Source organism: Monodelphis domestica, chromosome 7 (assembly GCF_027887165.1).
Source record: "Monodelphis domestica isolate mMonDom1 chromosome 7, mMonDom1.pri, whole genome shotgun sequence".
In the NCBI taxonomy this organism is placed as follows: domain Eukaryota; kingdom Metazoa; phylum Chordata; class Mammalia; order Didelphimorphia; family Didelphidae; genus Monodelphis; species Monodelphis domestica.
The window spans coordinates 10008126-10028184 of NC_077233.1; the positions used below are offsets into that span (position 1 = coordinate 10008126).

Below are 20059 nucleotides of genomic sequence, written 5' to 3' on the forward strand. Positions count from 1 at the left end.
TTCCAACACTCTGTCCTTCCTTCAATTTATAGAAACTTGGGCCTAGAGAGATGACTTATCTGAAGTCACCCAGGTATTAGTAGTATTCGATACAGCCCCAAACTTGACCTTTTGAAAATCTCTTAGGGAGCTCAATTATGGGGGGAAAAAACAGAGCTTAGACTTAAAAGCTGAATAACAAGGAAAACTTTTTCCATGAGAATCAAATCCAACCTTCCACAGATTTTAGCCAGTCTGCTTTTGTCTTTGAGCTAACGAGCTGGTCTTCTGCCTGGCAAAACCAGACATAAACACTTTGCTAAAGTGGGACTTGGTTAGGCCACAGTCATTGCCAGAATTCCATGTAGTAGGTCAATGGATGGCCATAGTCTTTCCATCAATTTCATCTCTGTAGGATTGACCCAGGAATAGAAGGTTTTGGAAGGCACTGAGCTTGTGGGTTATTTCCCAGCAATCTGAGGAATTCCAAGTTCTTGTGGTTCAGAATGTTGAATGAAACACATGGGAGAGAGGGAGAAAGAGAGCAGATCATGGAGGAAGAGAAGAGGAAGGGAGAGGAAGAAGAAAAGAGGAAAATAGATTAAAGAGGGGGGAAGAAAATGAGAGAAAATAAGGAGATGAAAAGAAAATAAAGGTGAGGAGGAAAAGAAGAAAACTGTGAAAAGTGGGAAGCTTTCAAGATGATTTCAGAATCACCAAAAAAAAAAAAAATTAAATAAAAACCCCTCTTGACTTCTCTAGTTGGGTAGGTTTTGATTTTTGTCCATGAAATTAGCCCACTTATTTCAGACTTGTAGCCCTTCACTTGGGAGAGCCAGGAACCCTTCTGTGGAGAAAAAGAAGGGGGAGCTCCCAGTTCCCTTTACTGTGCTGCACAGTCTTCCTGTTGCCAGTTTGTACAAAATGTTTTCTGACGGCAATAATCCTCTCGGAATCGCCTCTTATTGGAGATAATAGCTGCCTGTCAGAGCATTAGCCACCCTTGACTTCACTTTGGGCTATTATATAGCCAAGAATGAACTGATGTTAAGTCTGCCAGGTGTATTAAATTATATCATGAATTAGAGAGGACCAGGGATGGGGATTAACATCCAGAAAAGACTAAACAGCGATTGCCAAACTCATTATCTGATAGGCTGACAGACCGGACCCAATCCCAGGGGTCTAAGGCTTGAGTTTTTATCCATTATGTCATTCCCACTAATCCTTCTCTGCACCAGCTCAGAGAAAGGTAATGTGATGGAAACCTTCGTTGTATTGACTCTCCTCCTCTCTAAGTAAAGCCGGCGGTGAGGAACTACTCCCTTTCCATTGGTAGGAGTAAGTCTAGGCCTTGAGCAGCTTGGGAGAGCACTAAATCCCCATGTAAAGAGAAGGATTGGGAGTCACAGGCTGATGCAATGAGCTCTGCTCTGCAAGAATGGTGTCATGGAAATTGAAGGAAAAATAAGGCTGGGTTATATCCTTTATGCCAGAATTCCAGAGTTTGCTCTAGAGGACGAATTCTGAAAATAGAATCCCGTTCACAAAGCACTGGTGACTTCCTGAAAAGGCAAATGTACTCCTGTTTTGTCAATGATAAGGCCAACAATCTGTCTAGGGGACTGCTCTGATCTCCTTCAATTCAGACCAGAGAGGTTGGTTGAAGATGCAACATGGAAACAAGAGAGAAGGTAAAAAGCTAGTGTAAGCAGAGAATCTTTCAAGGCTCTAGCATCACACTTGGTAGTATCTCTCAGAGAGAACTCCCCTTCAATGCCAGGTGATTTTCCCCATGCCAGTTGTAGATTCCTTGAGGACAGAGGCCATTCCTGATAATATTTTACATTGGGACCATTCACTCTGGTTTCATTTTGGCTGTGCACATGGGCCTCTACTGATGTGCTCTCTCATAACTCTGATCATCTATGACATCTTGTCTGTCACAGGTGATCAATGCATGTTGGCTGGTTGATTGGTCCTGAGAGGCAGACATTGGATTAAAGGCCTGGTGAAAAGAGTCTTTGTATTTCCTTCTAGCCCCTTCTAGCTTCTAGGCAAAGTTTAAGAATCATTCGGAAGACCATAGAGTCACCAGATGAAGAGAATCTGATCTAGAGCTGGAATGGTCCTTGGTGGCCATATTATTCAGTATATACTTGAACAAGAATCTCCTTTATGGCACTCCCAAGAAGAAGCATCTAGAATTTGTGTGATAGCTGCTAGGGATGGAAAACTCAGTGCTTCCCTAGGGAGTCTCTTCCATTTCTAAATAGATCCAATTGGGAGGAATCCTCTTTTTTCTCATGTCAAATCCCAAACCTCATTATAATTCCTTTCCCACTTTTTCATCCCTCTCTGAAGAGCAAAGAAAAATCAGTCTAATCTCTCTTCCAAGTACTTGGATGTCCATCGTGAAAACTTCCCTAGGTCGTACACACTCCCTTCCTTCGTTTAGATTCATCTAACTTGGACTTTAAAGGCCACGTGACCATTCACTGGAGGGTTGCCATTTCTTCAATTCTGTGCTAGAATGTGACTACAAGAATGGAACAAAATGCTGTAGGTGAAATTTGCCTCAGGATGTGAAGCGTTCCTCGGAACTCTTACTTTCTTAATCCTAGACACTGTTGGGTCTCTTAGGGGAGCTAGAGAACCCTCTGTCACATGGCAGGGAGGTTCTACAAAACCTGTCCAAATTTAAGGCTCTTTGTGGATCCAGCATTGACTCAGTGAAATGACCAGTTGCTTTTGCTGGCCAATCAGAGGAAAAGTTAGTTCCTTCAAAGGAAGACACATTTTTTTTCAGATGCTGTAATAAATGAAATATTAAGAATAGATTCCTTTCTCATTCCATTATGCATGTACCTGATAAGTACTGGGATTGGGACTGCATGACTCCAGATGATTCCCAGGTAATGAAGGAAACCTCCATCATAAAAGGACTGTACTTTCCTGCAAATTATAGTTGTAGAGTTGTTGCCATTTAGTTGGGTCCAATTCTTTTTGACCCCAAAATAGAAGGTATTTTCTAGAGCATTGAGTACTTATATGACATACCCAATCCCTTGGAAAAATAAGCATTTATTAAGCACCTACTGTATGTCAGCCATACATTTAGGTGACACATGAGGTCACGGCACACACCTGGAAAAACCAGTTCCCATGTCCAGTGATGTAGAATTGACCCAAGTCCCTGGTGATCCCATCCTATAGCTCTCTGCTGCCCTCTTCTGTCACTGAACCTTTACTTTCCCCAAGGCAAGAGGTCTCCAAGTCTCCGCTGGACATTTCTGTAATCATCATGAGGACTGAGTTCTTTGTGGCCTTTACTTTTTCATGTTGGGGACCCCCAACAATGAAGGTATTCTGACTAGACAAACTTTCAGACTGATAGCTCAGAGCAAAATACCCTGAGACTCAGATTAAGTATATTCTTTTGACTGCTTGTGCCTGGTGCTGATACCAAGTCCCTGGATTCAGAATACTGTCTGGTTTAGGATTGGAGAATTCCTTGTAATTTCCATATGAACCCATAAGAAGATGCTAGATTCTAATAGCCCATTTGGGGGACTTTTCCCATTAAAAATCCATAGAAACTATTTGGAAGCTAATATTATGAAACCAATTTTACTAGAAGTTAGACAACATAGTGGATACACTGAGTTCAAAGTGTACTTCAGATACTTACTAGCAGCATGACTTTGGGCAATTCATTGAATTTTTCTAGTTCTCAGTTTCCTCAATTTTCTAGGGGCTAATGGGGTATTCCAGGAGGCCTGGAACCTCTAGTATGAAGGCTTACCTAGACCTTTGCAGAGTTAGTCATCCACCCTTGGTATCCATCTTTCACCCAACTCTTGCCTGTGGCTCCAAGAAGCAGAAGCATGTACAACAGTCGCACCCTGATAATAGCAGACAGACTAAACCATCAATGAGTTGGGAGGGGTGTCTACCCCAAAATGACAAGACTTACCCTGGTGGAATGGACAGAGGAAAAGAATTCATTCCAAAGACCATAAAGGTGGCTGAAACAGGCACTGTGCCATTCTTAGGGCTCACTCTTACATCGAAGACACTAAGGGCATCCACTGCATCCTGGGTTATCACCAGTTGCCCTGGCTTTTGTCCTGCCACTGGTCTTAGATAATTGGGTGAGAGAGTGAAGTTGAGAACTTTGTGCAACTCAGCCTCACTTAACTCCAACTAACAAGCAAGTCAAGACATCATCCCATGATACCACTGGTCCTTTTCAACAATGAAAGCTGACTGCCAGCAGTCTACATTTCCTCACTTATAAAATGAGGGGTTTGGACTTGAAAGTCTTTAAAATCTCTTCTAGCTCTAAATCTCTGGTCCTATGCATCTTAAATTCAGATAGGAAACTTGCCAGCATAACTTGAAATTCTATCCCTGACATTAAGTGTCCATGTGTTCCTGGATAAGTCATTTAACCTTCATGTTTTGGTCCATATGCCATATATGTCCTAGCAATATCCACTACCATCACAAAAACAAAATTAATAAAATATAAACAACTGGTATTTGCCCTGTGTTAAAGAAAAGCTCCCTCTCTCCTTACAAAGACGTATTAGCTCCCTTTCTTGGCTATCATATCATATCATTAACTCATATTGAACTTAGAGTTCCCTAAGATTCCCTAAGACTTGCTTAGATGAATCACTTTCTTCTTGTAAATTCTTCATCTTGTTTTCCCCAATCATTTGCAGAAGCTCACTGACCCCTTATCTGCCTACTTATTTCCACGGACCATTTCTTTATCTCTCTTTGTTGCCTCCACTTTTAAGGCTAATGAATATTACTTGAACTCTTTGTTTTCTCCTCTGTCACCTCCAAAATGTTCTGTCTTCAGGAAGGGAAGATATATATTTCCCCCAACCACAAAAGTAATTTAAAAGTAAAAATCAGGAAGGTTCTGGGTTCAAATCTTATCTCAGACACTTCCTAGCTGGGTGACCCTGGGCAAGTCACTTAACCTCCATTGCCTTGTCCTTATTGCTCTTCTGCCTTATAACCAATATACAGTATTGATTCTAAGACAGAGAGTAAAGGATTTTTTAAGTAAAAATTACATATTTTGATTCCTGGCCTGTAAAGAGATTGTACATCATCATTTTAAGAAAAGCTCATTGACTGATGCAGTCTTTTGTGGTCTCCAGGAACCTAGATAATACCATAATGCCTTTGGTTTGGGGCCTTGTGGATGTTGAAGCTGGAATCCAGAGAAAACAACTCAGAGAAAATTATAATAATCGGAAAAGCCCAGCAGCCCAAACCTGGAAAGGTGATGCGTTTTTCTGACGCGAGGAGAAGTAATAACAAGGACCATATTGATTTTACAACTTCATTACTCAATGTTTTATCAGTGAAGGTACGCCTTGAGGAGGAAATAGGGAGAATGGAACTGGGACTTTGGAGAAAAAAATGGATTCTCCCATTTAGATTGCTGCCAAAAAATGAAGTCAGTGGTGTGCACACAAGCATGAAATCACCAAACTTTTATTAAGCACCTAATCTAGGCGAGGCACCGTTCTAGGTGCTGGCGATACAAATACAAAGAATGAAACAAGGGCACTACCTTCTAACAACAAGGAAACAAATACAGTATCAATGCAAAGAGAATAAGCAAGAAGGCATCAGAGAAGGCAATAGTAGTTGAGGAGCTACTATTTGACCATTATTGAGAAATATATGGTTATTTGATTGCCAAGTAAGGAAAGGCAAAGCCTCATCTCTCAGAGCACAGCTTCTCTGGTTCTAAGTTTTGATGGGACAGAGAAAAGGAGGGTTTAACTGATCTTGGACAATTCTCTCAACCTCTTTTGGCCAAAAATCTCTAATCTGCAAAAAAAAAAACCAACAAACAAACAAACAAACAAACAAAACAAAGGAACTTGGACTTATATCCTCTGAGGTCCTTTCCATCTCTGAATCTGTGATCCTAAATGAAAGAAGACCATCATGCAGTACATAAAAATTATCCCATTTTCACTTCTTTGTGAGTAAAGTGTTTTCCACATAAAAAAGGAAAGGAATGAGGTACAAAATGGTGCTTAACTTGCATCTTGAAGGCATAAAGGACCTTTGATGCAGAGGTGAGGAGGCCATGTAGTCCAGGTATGGTTAAAAACAAAGAAACAAACACATAAATGCACATCCAAGCATGTGTAAACATCCACACAGACAGAGCAGCTATCTCTTGGTCCAGAGACTATCAATCAGTTCCCTGGAGGATTTAACTGGGAATCCCATCCAAAGAGTTTCCACCATCCCAATAATCAAAGACCTCACTTGTCCCACTTAGAAAGCTTCAGTTCTTCCTTTACATTCCAGCCATGTTGCCAAGCAACCTCCTTGACAGGGTACATACAACCTCTTCCTCATCCCATCCCATTCCCTTCCACTTCTGTACCTCTAGTAAAATCATTACTGCCTTGCTACTCTGAAAGCTAAGCCAATCACTCTAGTTTACCAATAAGCCCATAATCTTAAACCTATCAGTTTCACTCTGTTCACTAACCTGTAATTCTCTAAGTCATATTAGCCTTCTCTACTATCATTCCCTATTTTTAAAAATACCCAAAACTCATTGATTTCAAGGAATGGATTTCATTTTTGTATTTATACTTAGGTCTTCAGACCTTGCGACATGGTAAGTTTTTAGTAGATAGTTTTTATTCATTCATTCAATTATATATAATCATGACAATCAGTGAGAGGCAGCCTGATAGTGTGGAAAGAAGATCAAGAAGATCTAGGTTCTGGTCCTGCCTCTGACACATACATGCCAAGTGACCCTAGGTAAGTCACTTAATTTCTCAGGGTCACAGGCAACTCTTTAAATGAAAAGGCAGACATTAATTTTTATTGGTAGAGAGAATTTCCATCTAAGAAGTTCCTGATGTCAATGAAATCATAGTCTGGTCAGTGGAATGATAGCAAAGATTGTTTCCATTTGCATATAACTTTGATGTTTTCTAAGGGCTAGGCAAGAATTATGTCAGCTGATCATCCCCACAGCCCTGCTATTATTATCATCCTTACTTTCCTAAGGCGCCGAGGGGTTAAATGATTTGCCTGAAGTCGCATAGCTGGTAACTCAGAAATAAGGTTGGAACCCAAGTCCTCCTGACTCCCAGTTGAGGTCCCTAAAGATCACCAAGAATAAAAGCCTGGCCTAACCTGAATCTCTTTGAATCTTGGCCATTCAAGTCCCACATTTTAGAAGAACTGGGGCTCAGGAGATGGCTTTCTGAGGCTAGGGAAACAGGGGAACTACCTCATAGTATAAAGGCTGGGCTGAAGGTAAAGGAGAGTGAATCTAAATGTGACAAGGATGTGCTGCTCTTATAGTCTTTCAATCTTCCTAGAATACAGTTATGTTGCCAGGGATTTAATTTGGTCCAGAATATCCTGAATCCATAAAATAACCACTAGTTATTTATGGAATTACTACACTTGGAAGTCAAACAAATAATAACAAGGGCTATTCAGTATGAAAATCCTATCCTATTCTTTAAAACAGGGAGTAATAAATATAATCACATCCAAATCTAAGTTGCCTTCCTGGCTTTAGTATAGTTAACCTGTTCATTCAAGGCAGTCGTCCATTTTTCAAAGGTAACAAGAAATTTCTTGGAAAGGCAGCTGCATTAAAGTTAGGAGAGAAGAAACCTGGTTCTAAATCATTTCTCTCTGATTCCAGGAGATTAAAAGAATTCTCCATTATCACACAATTAGTCAGCAATGAGATTTGAACGAATGTTTTAGCCGACTCGAAGGCTTTAGCCACCAAATGGATAATGTGTCTTTGGCCTATATGATCCTTCTACAATTTAGATGCAAGTTACAACTCTGGGAGAGTCTTTGAGCTGTGGATCCATGATCAAGTCATTTCCCTTTTTGGGATCCAGTTTTCTTATGTACCAGATGGCTTTGGAGTTCCTTCCAACTCTAGACACATTACCTATGATTGTGAGACTAGAGTTTTAACTATTAAGGTCATCAATCCTTGAGCAAACCATTGCTCTTAGAACATCTGTTTCTTCATCTGTTAGATGAAGGGCTTGGATAGGTATGGCTCTGAGATATCTTTCAGCTATAGATCCATGATCCTATGATTTTGTAACAATTGCTCTGAGGCTTAAGAACATTTTTTCCTCATGCAAAACTCTTTACTTCTCCGGGCCTTAGTTTCCCTATCTGTCAAATGAGGGAGTTGGACTTGATGACCTCCAAGGTCCATTCCCTGGGTTAGAACAATGCTACAATAAGTCTAGTTTGATGTAAAGTCTCTGCGACATCCATGGCGAGGATGAGTAGACTCTTCATTCCTTGGCAATCCTGATGATTCTCTTGTTAAGAACATAACTGTGTCTTAAATTTTTGTAGATTAGAACAAATCAGAAATATTTCCAGTGGATATTGTGACTGCAGACTCTACCCTGCTGCACTGTTTATAAGGAGGGTCAATTCTGACAGTGATTTATAGTGTGTTTCTTATGGAAAATTGAGTCCCATTATTCCTCTTCAAGCTTTTCTACAAGCCAGCTTCTTCTACACTTGTATGTATCAGTCAAGTCTAGTCATCACATCAAAAATTCTCCAGATCTTTCTTTTTCAAGGTCCAGAGTCCCAGTGTATTCATTGTACTAGAAATCAAAAATGATTCTTCTTCTTCTCCCCCTTTTTATTTTTTTCTTTCTCTTTCTTTCTCTATTTTCTCTTTCTCTTTCTCTTCTTTTTCTGAGAACCCTCATCCTAGTTATCTGTGATTCAGAAAACAACTAGTGACATCTTAGGAAACCTGCAAACTCAATAGATTGCCTGAAGGGACATTAATAGAATGACTAAGAAAGGAATATAGATGGATTAATTCCATCTTACTCCTAGAAAGATCAGCTAGCTGATTCCAAATTCAGAGTCTCTGTAAGAGTAGCCATAGATTCCAGAATTGGGACTCCTTTACCACTATTTATGATTTTGCTCATTGAAATGCTCAGAGGTATCTTGAGAAGATAAATTCCCATTCTAGTTTATTCTCCATTCTTCTATGTGGAATACTTAAAGGACCAAATAACTCAAGGAAGAAAGAGGAAAAGAAAAAACATTTTAGCAGTCTAATTAACAGTTTCCTCTTCTGAATATAACTTCCAGAATTTCAGGAAAGATGAAATGAGATCTTATATGTAAAATGCACTTAAAGATGTTGTGTAAAAAAAAAAAAAGCCTACCTTAAAGCCCTGTTTAAATGTTCTTGAGAAGACTCTAAGCTCTTTGGGGTCAGGAAAAGTTTTATTTGTATACTTTTATCCCCATTGTTTGGACCAGTGCAAGACTGGAGAAGATGCTTTTGACCCTTCCATTCGGTTTTGTTCTGTTTCCTCCTTGTCTTTCTGTTTTCTATGGGGAAATTTTTTTGTTGTTGTTGGTGGTGGTGGTGGTGGTGGTGGTTTTTTGAGAATATTTGCCAAAGGGCTATTGAGGAGCTTAGGTGTGAACATAATCTTTTCTTCCAGAAGAGGAAGTTCATCAAGGCATCTCTGGGCCTTTCCATCTTAAGTACAGTGAATGGCCACCTGAGGGAAACTCAGGCTCTGACACAGATGAACAAAGCCCAGCAAGATGTAGATTGCTTTTTCTCAGGAGTAATCAGCTTGTTGCCTTGAGTTTGGCACACACCAGTTGGTTTTCCTAGCAGGTTCCCATCTTTCAAAATTTTGAATCCCAGAAGTTTTGCAATGCCCTCAAGAAAGAATGTGAACCTTTAATGATTCCTCAGAGAAAGGAAACAGTGTGCAACCCAGCTTTCCTTTTGTCTTTCATAGGGAATAATTTTATACTGCTTCTTTCCTTTGAAGAATTATGGAGCCTGGTGGCCATTAGGGCACTTTCCCCAAAGCAAATGGCCACATGGTTGTTTGCTTTTTTTCTCCTGCAGAGGTGACATCAAGATTCATAAGTCCTTGTGAGCCTGGCTTTCTTCCCATGTCCCAGACCTTAAAGGATCAACTGTTTGCCTCCTGCTTCATTTGCAAAAAACAAACAAAAAAAATAATGATCTGCAACTAAAAGCCAATAATAATGATGATAAATATAATGATAATAATGCAATCATTTATTTAGTGTATTAAATTTTGAAAAGTACTTCATAATTGTTATTTCATGTTTTCCTCAAAAAAAAATCCTGGGAGGAAGATGCTGCTCCTATCTCACCAACTGTGAGAAGGCCAAGAAAAGAAAGTGACAGGTCAGAAGTTTAAAGGAAAGGAATGTGATACCCAAAGAACACTGAGAATATGTAAGACTTTAGTCAAGTCATTATATTCCTCAATTCCAATTTCCTTCCCTAAAAAATAAGAGAATTGGACTAGATGCCCTCTGAGGTTCCTTCTAGTGCTAGATCTATAATCTTATATCTTCTGTAATCAACCTTTTTTGCTTCCTTCCTTCTTCCCTCTCTTCCTTCCTCCATCCCTTCCTTCTTTCCTTTCCTCATCCCTTCCTCCTTCCTTCCTTCCTTTCTTCTTTCCTTCCTCCCTCCCTCCCTCCCTCCCTTTTCTTCCTTCCTTTCTTCCTTTCTTTTTTCCTTCCTTCCTTCCTTCTTTCCTTCCTTCTTCTTTTCCTCTTCTCCTTCTTTATCTTCTTCTTCCCCTTCCCATTTTTTCCCTTCTACATCCTCCTCTAATAAATATCTAGCATTCATTTTTCCCCTCACACTAGGAAAATTCAGTACTATTGGAATACTTGAGCACACTCAAGCAGAACAGATCCCCACTTTAGCCACCATGTCCTTCAATGCCTTCCTGATCCTGCATATCAGTCTCTCATCTTATATCTATCATGGGCTACAAATGGCAGGGCACAGTTTTTCTTTACTCATTTTCTAGAATCTTATGAACTTAGTTGATCTGAGTTTTTAAGTATTTCAGGAGTGTTTGTTTTTACCTGTTGTTTTTACATGTTTCTACATGATAATGGGGAACAAATCTGTTCACCTGGTTCTGCTCACTTCACTCTGTAAAAGTTCATTCTGATCTCCACAAGTTTCTTTTAAACTCTTTTTTTTTCATAATTTTGTTGAGCATTATACTATCTCAGGGCATTCATATACCAGAATTTTAACTTATAAATCAATTAATAATAAATTAATCACTTCCCACTTTATCAACACTTCCATACATTGTAGGTTTTTTTTTTCCCTTGTCACTACAAAAAAAAAAAACTATTATAAATACTTTTGACATATAGGAATTTTTCCATCATTCTTAGATCTCTTTGGAGTATGTATGTTAGTGGAATAGTGAAGTCAAAGGGCATATACTTTTTAGTAAGTTTATGAGCATTGTTCCAAATTGATTTCTGAAATGGTTGGACCCACTCATAACTTTGCCAATAGTACATTTAATATATGCTTTCGCTTAGTCCCTACATTTGTCTTTTTCTTTCATTTCATTTTTTCCTTTCTATTCTTTTCTTTTCTCTTTCCCTTTCTTTTTTCACCTTTGCCAATCTATGTGAGTTAGAACCACAGAATTGCTGCCATTTGCATTTTTCTAATTTGTAACATTTTTTATATGATGAGATAGTTCGGGTTTCTTACCTCCTCTCAGTCAATGACCAATCTTGCAATTTTAATCAAAGACAAAAAAACTTCAATACTTTCCAACAGGTACTTATTAACCCTTTGAATTATACTAGGTTCTCTTCTAGACTATCTGGTAGCTTTTTTAATTTAAATATATTAAAAAGAAAGAAAAAGCACATTGTCTCTATCCTCAAGCTTATGTTCTCTTGGATGGAAATGTATTACAGATAAGTAAATTCAAAGATTATACAAAGTAAACTATATATATATATATATAGTTATAGTTATAGTTATAGTTATAGTTATATATATTTGAGGGGAGATAAATGAGTGCTAATGAGGCATAAAAGGAATGTTTAAATTCAACTTTGTTAAGTTAGGGATTACAAAAAAACAAGATGAGATAAATCCCCAGAGATAAAAGTATCAGGAGTATGACGGGAAGTTTCTTGGATTGAGTCAAAGTTCCTGGATCCAAATCTCTCTCTTCTACCATCTATTCCCTGTTTGATTCTGGACAAGTCTCTCAAGCTCTCTCCACCATTTTCCTCAATTGGATAACAAGGGATTCACATCTGATAGTCACTAAGATTCTTTTTACTTTAGAAATATCCTAATACTAGAATTCATCTCCAAAAGGTCAGATGGATTCATAAGTGTCCTTGAAGTTGGTTACACCCTGCCAGATGTGGACTTAGCCTTTTTTTTTCACTGTAAATGGGAATTCATATTAAAGAGTTTGAACATATCCTGGAATATTTGTTCATGAGATGACAACAAGGAATCCTTCTTCATTTTGGAGAACTATAAAAAAAAAATAAAGCCTACTTCTTTCCTTCCTTCTGAATTCACAATGGAATAATATGTTTAAAGCTGTCAGGAACCCTAGAGGCTATAAAACTCAGCCCCAAATCATATTATGAATGAGGAACTGAGGTCCAGAGAGTTTCGATCAGTTTCCCAAGATCATACTGATAATCAGGGAGAGGATTTGAACCAAGGCTCTTGGATACTGAATCAGAGTGTTTTCATCTTTCCCACTAACTCTGCTGCTATCTCTCAGAAAAAAAAGGTCAGTGGTCTCTTTTCTGGGATAATTTCCTTTGAGTCAATCCATCAAGTAACATTATTAAGTATATTCTCTACATAGAGTAGACAGAATTGGGAATCCTAAGACAGAAGCAAATTCTACACTGACCTTCAGAGGCTGAGGAGAGGAATGGAAGCTCCATACTGTTTCTCTTGAGTCTTGCTGGTAGAGACTTTATATCCATTGATGTCCATTCTGTTGATACATTTTGAAAACTACACAGAGGAACAATTTATAGACATAATTTGACAGCAACAACCATCCAAAGCGTGTGTGTGAGCAGTTTTTAAATCACTGGAATTCACTTATGTCCCTGATCATTTCAAGTTGAAATAAAGATTTCTGGGTGATTGAAGCCAGCACTGAATTGTTTCTTGTTTCTCCTGAAAAGAGCTGCTAAAGTATATATTTCTTGCATATCTCAATCATAGTCAGAGAACTGATCCTGCATATCACTAGTTTTAATTGATTCTGATAATACCAGAGGAAAGGAGGTTTGCCAGAGAAGCTGAAGGATAGGCTCAGGAAATGTTCAATGTACTCAAACCTACAGTAAGGGGCTTCCAGGCTTTTTTTTCTTTCTGGTGGGGGCTTTGGTTGATGAGAAAGCCTTTTGAGAGTTTGGGAAACAATGAAGAACAGAACTTAGAACTTGTATTGTCTGTGGAACTTTTTCAGAAGCACCAGTGATCAGTATTCTAGTTCCTTGGTTCAGTTTAATTCAATATTTGCCAAGTGCCTAGTATATAGAGGGCTTTTACCGGAGGGCTTGGGACTATAAAGATGGAAGCAAAAACAATCCCCGTCCTCAAAAAGTGTGCATGGGCTATGGGGTAGAAAGAGGAAGATGCATTGTACCCAAGTAAGTATTTATAAGTAACGGAATAAGAATTTATGCATTTGAAAATGGTAATTACTGAATAACGTAACTATATTAGCAAAGAATGCAAGGGAATTTCAGGAGTTCATAAGCGTTCATATCCAGGCAGAAACAGAAAGGACTCATCAGCAGATGTCAGCTGAATTGTGCCTTCAAGGGAGTTCGGGATTCCAAGATGATGGAAAAAGAGCTGGATTCAATTATCACCAAATGGCTGCCATCTCTCACCCAAGTCAGCTGCTTCACAAATAATTATGATGTGTGTGTAAGGAGTAATGGGGTAGTAGTAAGGACTCATCCAATCTATGCCATTTTCTAGTTAGGCAAAAACTCTGAGCTTTTAGCAGGCTTTTGTATTGAAAGCATCAGATAGTCTGTGGCCATCATCTTCTTGAAAAAAGCAGTTTTAATGTCTCTCTGGACCACGAAGGTCTACTCATCTCTCCAATCCATCACAAATTCAACTTAATGCAAAAGCATTGGTTGGGCACAGTCTGTGTACAAAAATATGAGAGAAAGGAACCGATCCAGAGCAAATTGAACCCAATCTGAATCAATGTACAGTAAGGACCACCTGTATACAAGGATCTCACTAACATTAAGAAACAAATTCAGAGCAAATTTAACCCAGTGCAATTCAATAAGCATTAATTATGTGCTGACTGTACAAGAATATATGACAAAAATCCAAAGTCTAGCAAGTTTAACTCATTATAAGTCAATAAGTATTTATTAAGTCCTTATTGTATACACAATTGAAAAAGAAGCAAGTGAAATGATCCTTGCTGGTAGGGATATAGTATTTGTACTGTTGAATTAATTTAAAAATGATAATGGGAAGAGAGAGTGAGCCTTAAAAATTAGGAAAATCGGAGAAGAATTCCCCATAGGCAGTGACTCTGGAGATAAGCACAGTCACACATCTCCATTCCCAAATGAGCCTCTCTAGTCTTTCTGGAGTCCTTGTGTCCCTAGCACTTAGCATAGAGCCTGGCCCAAAGATGGCACTTCCCAAATGCTTGTTGAAATGGCTAGACTTTCACAGGAGAGAAGTGAATTGACATCTCTTCTTGCTGGAGCCAGGGCATTGGTACCTCCCCTCCTCCCAATGACAACCATAGCCATATGGCTCCAGAAGAACAAAGGAAACCATTTGCCCTTCGTTACCAACCAGCCCCACTCCAGATCTCTGAAATATGTCCCTGCAGATGTGAAGCATGAAGAAATTAATAGGGAGCTGAACTACCCAGGTCTGGGCCAGGCTCTGCATATGCCATGCCACCCCAAGGGGATGTTAACCCATTCTTTCTGCTTACAGGTCCGCATCTTTACATATCTGATAGGAAGAGAAGCCGCATTTGCTGACAACCTCAAATGGATGGCCTGTGCCAACAAAGGTTTGTTTGCCCTCTATAGCCATGACACATGGATTATAGACTGTCAAGCCCATAAGTCATGGGAAACTTTTCAGTGTTCTAACGCAAATGGAGATATTCTTGGAAAAAAACAAAACATTACATTTAAGTGGGATTTTCCTAAAAGAAAACTAATTTGTAATAAACTCTAATGTCTGTTGAAATTCTAAGTAAAGAAATAATCTTTGTAATACATCACAGTTATTTAACTCTGGGTGAGGGAGGGCTGCATCTCAATGGTTGCTTTAGAGAAATTCTTCATTCTTGGGAGAGTTTAATCCAGCTTTAGCTGTAACACCTGAGGCAGGCTCCTTCCTCTCCATGAACCACAATTTCTTCACCTGAAATCAGAGGGGGATAGAGTGGATGATGTCAGAAGCTCCTTCCAGTTCTCCAACTTTGTGATTCTTTCTCCTGATTATTTTTTTTTGTCCACATGCTGGCTTGCCTCCCTCTCAAAGATCAGAAACGCCATCTGGGTCTAAATAATGAACTTGGCCTTGATTCAGGGATTGAGGTAGGTCATGAAGAGAGGAGAATGGATTGGAGCCCAAAAGCTGTGTGAGTTAAATGGCCATCTATCCACAAAATCATTGGAAGACAGCAGTGTCCTGCTCCAAAGGAAATTTGGAATGCAAACTCCCTGTCTGAGGGATGCTTTTCCCCATTTTTTCCCTTTTATCTGTGGTCTTGAAAAAAAGAAACCCAAAATTTTCCTTGCAATTTTTTGTTGTTATTCGTGCCACATCCAATTAGGATGCCTCCCATCATCCAGTATCCACTTAGTCATGGGTTATTGTTTTTACCACTGTCTGTGTCCAGCTGATGGAAATTACTGAAATTGAAGTCTTGTCTTAATCAACTAATATTACACCATAATTGAGTTTTAGTCATTGTTTACAAGGAGCCTTTGAAGAAGACTTTTGAAGATGATTTAACTAACAAAGTCCTTTTTAGGGACTGACTAAAAAGTAGAGCCCTATGGATTTTCAAAGCTCAAAGGCAACTCCTCGACAATTCCAGGAGACAAGGGAAAGGAGCCACTGGACTGGACCATCTGGTGCAAGATGGCCTCCATCTGCTCCTCATCTTCTATAAATCCACTAGCACCCTAGACCATAACTAGAGGGACCGTTGGGGTCATCTAGGCCCCTTATTTGTTTTGACTGATGAAAAAATTGAGGAGCAGAAGAGGGGAATCCCACCAACTCCCTCACACCTTAGAGAAGCCCTTGCTTCTTCTGTCAGCATCAATTATTGCTGTTTTCAGCATTATCATCATAGACTTCTATACAGTGTTTTTGACTCTGCAGATTCCTTTACATAGATGATCTCATTTGCAAGTTGCCAACATCATTGGATTTTGGTTTCTTTATCCATAAAAAGGGAATGTTGGACTACACAGGATTCTCTCTAAGGTTCTTTTCAGCTTCGAATCCCAGATTCCGTGAATAGCCCTAGAAGCTAGATGCTAGTGCAGCCACTTTAAAGATAACATAACTGAGGATGGTTCATCACTTGTCCACAGCATGTAAGAAGCAAGCTTGGAGCTAAGGATTTACTCCATCCTGGTGCCTCCCACCAAAGTAGTTGTCCTCATGACTTTTTGTGAGTGTGCTCTTTGGGGTCTGCTTCTGCCTAACTTACCATCACCAGTAAACTTCCCTTAGCCTTCCTCTCAGTTTCCAATCCTTCCAGGTATGGCCCAACATGAGGGCCCACATGGCTCCTTTGCTTTCCCCACTAGAACTTCCCTGCTCATCCTCACTGATTTTACCTTCTTTCTCCTTTCTTTGGCCTTACTTCTCAGGAATAGGAGCCCATTGTTTATCTCAGCCCAGACATGAAGTTACCATCTAAGTATGAGGCTGTTATTCTCAGTGCCCAAATAAAGATGGGTTAGCAGTGGCGCCAGTGATGGGGCGTTTGGACTGGGTAACATCAGTGAACCAGTATCCATCAGTGGCCATTAATTCAATCGCTGTTTACAGTCTCCGATTGTTCAAACTTGGAAGGCAGCAGAGCATTTTTCTCCTCAGCTAGGAGGAGGTCCAATGCCCCCCTTCCATACACAGCTCAGCTCTGCCTTGGCCAAATTCTCATGTTGAATCGAGCATGGTAGCCCAGGAAATCAGGCAGGGCCCAGCAGGGACAATACGCAGCTTGACTGAATAACTAGGCCAGAGTCAAAGTCTTTTCTGGTGCAAAAGTTAAGGGAGTAAGCATGTCACTGAGGTCTGTGGCCCCCAAATCAATTTTCCTCACAGGGATTTTCCCATTGGAAACCTAGAAACCAGCAGGACAGTTTCCAAAGTATTCAGCTGACTAGCCTGTGGCTAGCAGAACTCTTGGCTTGGAAAAGGATCTCCAGGGAAACACATACCACCTTGCAAGAGTTCTCTAAATCCTCTGATCCAATGGCAAAAACCATGAGACCCTGGAGCCACATTTTTTCTTTCACATTGTTTGCATAAATAGGGCATATCTGGAGGGAGCTTGGTTTTAATGAGGCAAAGCAGCAAACCATTTAAACAACATTAAAGCATTCCCAGCCCTGACTCCCCAGTAGAACTGTTTATGCAATCGACTACTCTCATTTTCCACTGTTGGGTAGGCAAGTGCATTTGACAAACCAAGTGTTGGGAGATCAACTCAAATGTTGATGGGGGGTGGGGGGGAAGGAAAATTCTCTGTCCTCCTGGGTGATAAATGTGAAAATAGGCAACAACCGTTTCTCCATCCACAGTCACTTTCAATGGAAAATTTGTCAGTGGGGGGGAAATGTTTTAAGATTTTACAAATGATCAGTTTTAGAAAGTAGCTCACTTCTCCCTTGGTTGATAAAGTGACTATTTTTTTTTCCTCTAGCCATAGGGTTATAGATTTAGAGCTAGGAAGGATCTTAGGGACCATAGAGTCCAACGCCATTATTTTACAGATGAGGGAACTGAATCACATGGAAATTCAATGGCTTGCCTTGGACCATAAAGCTAGACAAATTCAAAATAAGATGTGAACTCAGTTCTTCCTGACTCTAAATCCAGCAACCAATCTATTACTCTATCTAGCTACTTTTTTTCTTGCTAGAAAGCAGGTAAAAGCCATAACTTTCAGTATTCTAAATATTGATTTCCTCAGGACCTTTGGGGAGATGCATTTCTCCTTAAACCCCAAAATGACATTGGATTCTATTTGGCATTTCTGAGAGCTGTGTCCTGCCCTATGGACATAGCTATTGGCTAGTTGTTTAATGGGGGGGAAAGCTATCCATTAAGAATTCTATCCAGATATCAGACTGAGTGATATCAGATTTATTGCTGAAAGCAACCTTAGAAGTTATCTAATCTAACTCCTTCATTTTACAAAACATGAAACTGAGGCTAGGGAGATTAAATAATTTGTCCAACATCACAGAGATAGATTTTAGAAATTTATGGGTCTTGGTCAAGGCAAAAGAATTCCCCTCTCTGGATTTCTGTTTCCACTTTTATAAAAAGAATATACTAAATTAGAGGTCTAGAGCTGAAAGGGACCTTAAAGGTCCTTGAGTCCAGTTGCTGCTCATTTTACAGTTAAAGAAACTGAAGCAGAGAAAGATTAAAAGATTTGTACCCAAAGACAAATAATCATTAAGCCCCTTAGGTGAGACTTGAACCCAGGACCTCTGACTCCAAGCTCAATACCCATGCCATAGTGGTGCTATTTCCTCTTTTATGGTTCAAAGGTATATATACCAAGATGAATCAGTTCTTTGGTCCTCCTAAGGGTGGGTTTGAGTAAATAGGGCTACCCCTAAATTGTTGGGTTGCCTACGACTCTTGGGAGATAAGGAAGTCATCAATGAACTCCCCTCCCTTCTCTACATAAGGGGAAGGGTGGAAAAAATGAACAATGGAAGTCTTTGATAATTTTATTAATTTTACAAGATCCTCATTACTAGGGCTAAAGGCAGTTTGGCGAAATCAAAAGAATTAGTCCTGTGTTCAGATCCCAGATATGCCCATTACTGTCTCCATGACCTCTTTGAACTTCAATAGTATCTCAACCTGAGGACGGTTGAGGGACATTGAGGTCCCTTCCGGCATTAAAGATATAGCCCTGAAGAAGGAACCTTAGAGACATTAATTCAATCTATTCACTGTTTGATTTAGAGACAAAGTTCTGTCTTGCCTAAGGTCATTAGCACTCCATTCTCCTGATTCCTCATCCAAAGAGCAGTGGATTTGGATTGAGGAAAACTTGAGTTTGAAACCTACTAAAGTCATTTACAAACTGAGTGCTCCTGGACAAGTCCCTCATTCTAGTTGTGCCTCAGTTGCCTCATCTATAAATAGGGAAAATAACTTCTGCTTCACAGGTTTGATCTGAATAGTAAATGAAATAATGGAATATACTTTGCAAATCTTAAAACACTATTTAAATTCTAGCTTTTATTATTATCATACTGCATTGCCTTGTAGTTAATTTCCTTTTGTCTCTTTCTCTCTTATTAAAAAAAAAGGTTAAGTACATAATAAAATACCAGGAAAATAGGAATTTGCATCTAAATGTGATGTTTGGGGTGAAACTCCATTAAAGCACTTGGCCCAGTGCTTAGCTGGCCTTACTCCAAGGCTCTTTAATTCTCTTAGGCAGAGCCTATCTAGAATGCTGGCAGGCTTTGTGCCATGGGGGAATTCAATAGTCAAGCTAATTCCCTCCTGTTGCCAGGGCATTATTTACTCCAAGAAACCATGCAAAGAAGATTTATTCCCTGGAGCCTATGGTGAGACTCAAATGAGCCAATAGATCATGTAAGAACTTTGTTGACAGATAAAACATTTATTAAATGCCCACAGTATACAGAAGGCACTACTCTAGCTGCTGGGGGAAGATCAAGATGGAACAATTCAAGATTTCCCCTGACCTTATAGAGCTTAACTCCATAAGGACATAGGATGACTATGCTTGTAGATGAATGTGGGACAATATTGCTGTCTAAGAGAAGGGTCTTTCTTAAGCAGCAAAATTCAGTGGGAGCCAATGACCAGAGGAATGAAATGAATAGAATAAGAATTTTAAAACATGAAAAACTAGTGATCACTGCC

At 39.5% G+C, this 20059-nt stretch overlaps 1 protein-coding gene across 1 annotated transcript in view; it reads left to right on the plus strand.

The window, feature by feature from the left end:
- CACNA2D3 (calcium voltage-gated channel auxiliary subunit alpha2delta 3) overlaps window positions 1-20059 on the plus strand; it is a 1058263-nt gene that overhangs the window by 676765 nt on the left and 361439 nt on the right. Inside the window, 1 exon segment of the mRNA XM_016424623.2 lies at window positions 14876-14954. Within this exon segment, the coding sequence (XP_016280109.2) occupies window positions 14876-14954 (79 nt within the window).